Genomic DNA, 7,515 nt, shown 5'->3' with positions numbered 1-7,515 from the left:
TTGTAAACATGTTTGTATTGGGTGCAAGTGCTGGAGGAGGGAAAATGATCGGTATTTGCAATTGATTTTCAAGCATAGTAGTACAATAATAAAGCAATAATGAGTTACTTGCTCAAAATGTGGCAGTAATTGTTTAGCTTTACTTTGTACAATATTTAGTCAAAAGGCAATTACTGTCAAACACATTCTGTGCTGTAGTTTTCATATGCATTAGTTGAACATTAACTTTTGTCAGAAACATTCTTGAACAACTCAAAGGAACTGTGCTTTATTAGCTTTTTAGCTAAAAGAAAGGGATTTTGTAGCAAAGAATTTATTTATAAGGTAGCAAGACAAATAAAACATTGATGGAAGAAGAAAATCTCTCTTCAGTTTCAGCTCACTGCATAAAAAGCAGAGACAGGGCATCAACTTGGAAGGATTTTATTTCTTAAAAAGTGCACTACTTTTTCTTTAATTTCTTTTGTTTTCAGTCCATAGATGATTGGATTCACTGTTGGGGGGAAAATTAATGTTGACACCCCCATGAATCTCCTTAAATGTGGAGAAATGTTTTTTATTCTATATGATATGATAGTGAAAAGCCCCAGACACTCCAACAGGAGAAAAACTGTTAGGTGTGTAGCACAGGTTTGCAGAGCTTTGGTCTTAGTGTCTGATCGTTTAGATCTGAAGCATGCAACAAGGATCTGGAGATATGTATACAAAATCATTCCATTAGCAATCACTTGTGTAAGAGCAACTATAAAAAGCCCGTAAATGTTATTGATGGTAGTGTTGGCACAGACCAGAGACAGCAAAGATGGATTATCACAGTAGAGGTGAGTCATTTCCGATCGACAGCGGGGTAAACGCAAAAGCAGAATAAAAAGCACAGTTATTAAAATTAAACAACTTATCCATACAGTTGTGATTATTTTCATAATGTGAGCATTAGTCATAACAGTGTTGTATTTCAAAGGGCAACATATAGCAATGTATCTATCGTATGCCATAGCAGTCAGAATAAACACAGTACCTCCTGCATAGATATGGATAAAAAACGCTTGGACAACACAAGCTGAGTATTGCATAGTCCTGCTGTTGGTCAGTACTTCTTTAATGATCTGTGGAAAGAGTGCTGTGGAGCCTATAAGGTCATTGATAGGAAGGTTGAGCAAAATTAGATACATGGGCTGATGCAAAGATTTGTTTAGTACAATGGTGAGGATTAGAATAAGGTTGGAGAAAAGTATGATCATGTAGCTCAGAGTTGCAAAAAGAAATGCAGGAATGACACTTTCAGGAGGGAGATTAAAGCCACTTAGCACCAAAGTAGATGATGTGTTGTACAGGTTGTCCATTTTTATGCACCTCCTCCCTAGAACGTTGAAAAATGATTAGTCATTTCATTATTAAATTGCATTTTTCTATTTCATGCATCATGCAACATCGCCTCAGCAAGAACATGGGAGGACATATTGAGACAAGAAATGGATAAAGAGACAATGATATAAAAAATTGCAGTTAAATTTATTTAACTGCAACTATATTATATAGTTATAAGCAAATTTGTTGCAAGTTGTTAATGGTAAGGACAGAACTAACCAAATGAAACGAAAACCGCATCCGCACCGCTTCACCTCGAGTACACATACATTTCACACATCATATATAGCCTATATAAATAACACGTTAGTGTATTAGATAAATAATAAGACAAATTACGGCACAGCCATCTACTTCCAAGTTAAATAAATCATCACTACCCAGTACTGGCAATGCTGGAAATGACCAACTGGCAAGACCTTCAGAGGGATTACCAGTTATATAGACATGATTTTTGTTGAACAGCTAGCAGCTCCCTGGAGTCTTCTGGGTTATCATAAAGTTTATCTTAAGATTGTCATGACAGTCACTGACTCTCAAGGGGTTTTGGAAGAATATGACTTATAGTTGCCTCACCACCACCCACACAGTGAAATAATCGAAGTCAAAATGTTTGAGCCTCTAAACCGCTGTTTATTACATCATAAGAAGTGGCTGTACGTAAGGATAAAATGACTTTTTTACAACCGTGTCTCCTAGAAATTACATTTATATACAACTAATTTGCAATAGCAAATGTGTTTTGAAGGAAACTAATATTCCTATTAACATAATGAGGAAATTATTAATTATAATTATTAATAATTATTAAGTATTTAACACATCTGACAAGTCGCAAAAACATTGATACTGAACTTATACCAGTAAAATGTTAACATCCATCCATCCATTATCTATACCGCTTATCCTTATAGGGTCGCAAGCGGACTGGAGCCAATCCCAGCTGACATTGGGCGAGGGCGGGGAACACCCTGGACAGGTCGCCAGTCTATCACAGGGCTGACACATACAGACAAACAACCAGTCACGCTCACGTTCACACCTATGGGCACTTTAGACTTGCCAGTTAACCTATTGTGCATGTCTTTGGACTGTGGGAGGAAGCCGAAGCACCCAGAGGGAACCCACGCAAGCACAGGGAGAACATGCAAACTCCACACAGAAAGGCCCCAGGCCCTGGGTTCATACCCAGAATGTTCCTCATCGCCATGCCACCCTGCAAAACATTAACAATATATTTCATTTATTTTTCACAAAAATATCCAATCTTGTAATACTGTACCTACTGACTACAGCATTATTAAACTTTTTTTTATGGTTATGTTCAGGAACTCACTGGTTAAGGTTAGGGAAAGATCATGGTCTGGTTTAATACAGAAAGAATTCATAGTGACTTGAATCACAAATCATAGCATGATTATTAACATGTAACTAAAACCACAATCTTTCCTTAACCTTAACAATAGTGCTTTTGTTGCCTAAACCTATAAAGCACTACAACATGTCATGCTTTGGAAATTAGCTTGTAGCTAAATTTGGTAAATTGCATTTTTTATAACATAGATTTTTTTGTTTTTTTTTAACATGGTCCTGACAAATATATGTATTAACCTAAACAGTTGGGACCCAGGATGCAAACCTAGGTTTCTGGAGTCAATGTCAGCACTTTGCATGTTTGCCATCCACCTCCACCCTGTGACTCTGGTATGGTAGATAAATGTCATGCCTTAATCACTTAAAAAGACCTCGTCTGTGAACATAATCCAGGCAGGAACTGCATTTGACAACTTTGTTGGGAATACAAACATTTTATTAATATATAAATGTAATTTCTAGGAGACAGGGTTGCTCTCAGCCAGAATCCAGATATAGATTTAAAAAAATGTTTGCGCCTTTTCAATTACTAAAATGACACAATTAGAAGAGTGTCTATCAATCAATGTTTCCATCATCAACCTGGGTATATTGTGCTGATCACAGTCTCACTGCTGCGTTTCACACAATAATGTATAGCAATTTTTGGCGCCCTTTTGTGGTAACATCAGAGGAGACAGAGTGGCAGAGAGCAGTGCATGCTGATGACCCATTCAACCCCAAATGATGTCATCTGGGTTATTTTGCCTTGGGCCTATGGCTTTTCAAGTGTGGGGTTCAAAGTGGGTATTTAGAGACAAAAACAAGACTCTTAAGCATTGGATATGAAATAATTTTCTGCAGTTAAACACAAATAAAACGGAAATCCTGATTATCGCGTAGGACAACCTTCTCTCGTTGATCTAATCTTGGTGCCTTTCTCCTCCATCCATTCAATCCAGTTGGAAAAGTTGTTTGGAAAAGGGCAGTCGCAGTCTGTCAAAATTCTGAGCAGCTTTGAAAGCTAGTGAGAATGTTGGGGGATGATTCTTCATCTTTGAGAGGAAAATTTGCACATAAAAGGCACTCTGATGAATACCAGAGCTGTCACTTTTCTGTAGGTTCTAGTAGTTCCATTGGTCTGAACCACTGCGGTTCAGCCACAAGCGAATTGCTTTGAGCGTAGAACGATGGATTCTCGACTGTATACCATTTATAGTCAATGAGATTTTAACACAGTGAAATTTGGCAACAAATGTATTTACTTTCATTTACTTTTATTGCAATGTCAAGGAAGTCACAAGGGTTGCACATATTTGAGATAATCATTGTTTTATTTTAGTCCATCGATACAGTCCACATATTAGAAATGATCAAATTAGTGTTGAGACGTTCACATTGGTGCTAAATTAATAGAGAAACAAATAATATAGAATATTTCAACAAAATATTTCACTGTATGTCTTTCCTTTTGCAAGGATCTTGTCCACTTCATAGTTACATTTATTAAAATTACTTACAGTGGCTATCATAGGGGGAGAAATGAAAGTTGTTGATGTGTGTTCTGTAGAGGTTATAGCACAGCTGACAAACACAAATGAACATACATATGAACATTAGAAAAAGACATGTACAGCTTATTCACAAGACATACAGTGTAATCATCCAACAGAGCGATGCGTTAACTTCTCCACAGTGCAGTAACATATGGCATATTGCTATTGATGGATACTCTCTAAACCTTCAATGATACAGGAAACTGAAATCAGGTTTATCACAATGTACAGTGGGAATAAACAGTAAATGAACCCTTTTGAAATTACCCGTTTTTTTAATTGTTCATAAAATGTGATCTAAACTGGTTGGACCTCCTTTGACAACAATAACCTCAAATAAGCATTTCCAGTAGCTGGGGTTTCACATACTTTTTCCAACTTACTCTGTGAATGATTGAATGATGTTTTTCAATATGGACAAGAACAATACAATGATTTATTATTATTTATTATTGAGTTATTAGTTCAACTAGATTGTATTTGGTCGTTATTGTAACCTAGATGAAGATCTGACCATATGTTAAGACAAATTTACGCACAAATGCAGAGAATTCCAAAGGGGTCACTAACTTTTTCTTGCCAGTGTAGGTGTACCTAAGGCATAATGTCATCATGTCATGTTTCAACAAATTCTGACTAAAATCGAAAACTGGTTAGAACTTGGTTGAACAAGGATTTCTTTTTAGGAACATTATAATGCTCTGCTTGAGTTCTGCGGTTTTCAGTCCATATATAATTGGATCTAAAAGAGGGGGAAATATTAAAATTGACACACCAAGAGCCCTTCTCACGTATGGGGATGCACTCTCAATCCGATGAGCAATGAGCGTACCCACAGTATTGATTTGTAAGAATAAGAAAACAACCAAATGTGTTCCACAGGTCTGCATGGCTTTTTTCCGGGCATGTGACTGGTTAGTCATAACACATGTACGCAAAATCTGTGCATACGTGTAAATTATTATAAACAGTGATCCGCCTTGAAGCAAGCAGATACCAGCTATTCCATAGAGGTTGTTCACCGTGGTGTCCTCACAGACCAGTTTCAATAACGATGGATTGTTACAGTACAAATCCACTACATTCGTCCTGCACATTTTTAATCGCACAAGCAACAAAAACAACGTGACCATCACTGAGAAATTTATGAGCCATATTGCAATGATAATTCTAATTAAGGTATTTGGAGTCATGGTAACGTTATACCTCAAAGGACAACATATGGCAATGTATCTGTCATATGCCATAGCACTCAAGATCATCAAGTTTGCTGTACCATAAATATGAATCAAAAAAGCCTGAGTTATGCATGCAGGATGGGGAATCAGTCGGTTCTCTGTCACAATGCTGGAAAGTAGCTGAGGGAAAAAAGCTGTAGCTCCGACCGTGTCACTGATGGGCAAGTTGAGCAGCAGGATATACATGGGCTTATGTAGCTTTTTACTCACAACAATAGCTGCTAATACCAGCAAATTGCAAAAGACAATAATTAAATAGGCAAGTGTTCCAAATACAAACACAGGATAAATATGTGAAGTATATAAGCCCAATGTTGCCAGTGTAAGTACTATCCCAGAAGATGCATTTGTATACATAATTATACAGCCTTGTAGTGTTGCCTCCACTATTGGGAAAAAAAGTTCCTTGAAACTGATGGAGCTTCACCTGAAAGAAATGTCCTTATTAACAAACAAGTTTAAATGAAGTGTTGTGCATTGAAATGTACTCCTATTGTCTTACCTGTCGTAGTACGTTATCTTACCCTCACCTGTGCTGTGTTGTAAGAAGCCATGAAAATGACTGTCTTTTATAGGCATTTACTGTAAACACAGAGATAACCCATGAGAATACAAAGCACATTACATCATAGTGCAGGAAACTGTTGTAACAAGACTGACATAGTTTATATATATATATATTTGTGTAGATATTTTATTTATTGTTTTACCCGATGAATACATTTAAATCCTTGAAATCCTCGACTTGTCTCTGAATGATCAGAGTTTTGACCACAATTATGCTGCAGTACACAGCCAGTGACAGCACCAGTTTCACTGTAGAGAGGAATGAAGGAAAAACTAATGCATCTCTTCAATCCAGGATGTTACTTCACTCTCTGATCAAACAGTGATTTAGGAAAAAAAAAAAATCTCATGCATGGCAAAAATGATCAGGGAGCATCGGTATACCAAATCAAAAGGTTATATGATCATTGTTTACATTTTGAGATAGGGTATCATCCAAATTTTGTAGGTTAAAGTGTGTGCACTGTGCATTGTGTGAAATTTGCTATACTTTGTGTGGGGGAGTCTAAGGGCAAGACTAGGTTCAGGGGTAACAGCAGAATTAATTTCTTTCTTTGCCTTGGCATCGGCTGTGACCTACAGTAGTCAGTGTACCATTCTCTTATTAAATCATCAGGAAAACTCTGGTAGCACTACGGTATCTTCTTCCTTTGAAACATCACATTTGGGGTCAGACCACAAGGAAACTTTCTTCCATCCACAGTGCGAACTCCCTGGTATGATAGGAAAGTTAACTAGGAATTATTTCATGCCTTTTTAAATGTTTAGCTTCAGCTTGAAGTTTCTCTTCTGTAAAGAAATCTCTACAGCTAATGATGTGGGCAAGTCACAAAAATGATATATATGGATGTTTATATGATATATAATATGGATGTGAATTTTAAGTATATGTGCTCTGAGTATGATGATTAAAATGTTTTTTTCTGATCTTGCTTAACAACTACAAGTTCATACCCTGACGCACCAGATGGTTTCTTACACAGAACCATCTGGGAAGGAAATTGTTTGGAAACTGAGAGGCACTTTCAGAAAAATCATCATATGAGGTAGTAGGACAGTGGTAAAAAGGAAACACAACACAACAACAGGCTTCAGTCTGAGGAGCTTGGAAAGCCAATTGTCAGTGGACAATTCTTGCTGACTTTGTAAGGAAAATGTGTGTGTAAAAGGCAGTCTTACAAATGCCAAAACAGTCACTTTTCTTTAGCTGCCACTAGTTCCTCCCTCAAAGCCATAAGCAAGTAGCTTGGAACCTGGCAGGATGGACTTTTGTGAGAAATCTAGCAAAGACTTGGTTTGTCTTTGCTGCTACTGCCTTTCCACACAACTCCATAATGAAATTCTTAAATTTCATTTACACTGGGTACAGTGTAAATTCTCTTTGTTTCATTTATTTCAACATGTCAACATTGCTAATGCTACGTAATATGACT

General features: G+C 37.0%; 2 protein-coding genes across 2 annotated transcripts; both read right to left on the bottom strand.

Moving 5' to 3' along the window:
- Nucleotides 1-407: 407 nt before the first annotated feature.
- LOC111224412 (olfactory receptor 10A3-like) lies at nucleotides 408-1,343 on the bottom strand. The gene has a single exon (XM_022748884.1). It carries the CDS (start codon nucleotides 1,341-1,343, stop codon nucleotides 408-410), a length of 936 nt encoding a protein of 311 aa, XP_022604605.1.
- Nucleotides 1,344-4,930: 3,587 nt separating this feature from the next.
- LOC111224411 (olfactory receptor 51I2-like) lies at nucleotides 4,931-5,872 on the bottom strand. Its single transcript, XM_022748883.1, has one exon. The coding sequence runs from the start codon at nucleotides 5,870-5,872 to the stop codon at nucleotides 4,931-4,933; it is 942 nt and encodes a 313-aa protein (XP_022604604.1).
- Between the last annotated feature and the right edge of the window lie 1,643 nt (nucleotides 5,873-7,515).

The sequence above is a fragment of the Seriola dumerili genome, unplaced genomic scaffold (assembly GCF_002260705.1).
Source record: "Seriola dumerili isolate Sdu_G_001 unplaced genomic scaffold, Sdu_1.0 BDQW01000134.1, whole genome shotgun sequence".
NCBI lineage: Eukaryota > Metazoa > Chordata > Actinopteri > Carangiformes > Carangidae > Seriola > Seriola dumerili.
The sequence above is the reverse complement of the archived record's forward strand: the minus strand, read 5'-3'. Positions and strand labels throughout refer to the sequence as shown.

Excerpts from the sequence above, each read along its gene's own strand:
- LOC111224412 (XM_022748884.1), bottom strand. The coding sequence starts at position 1,343 with ATGGACAACCTGTACAACACATCATCTACTTTGGTGCTAAGTGGCTTT.
- LOC111224411 (XM_022748883.1), bottom strand. The coding sequence starts at position 5,872 with ATGTATACAAATGCATCTTCTGGGATAGTACTTACACTGGCAACATTG.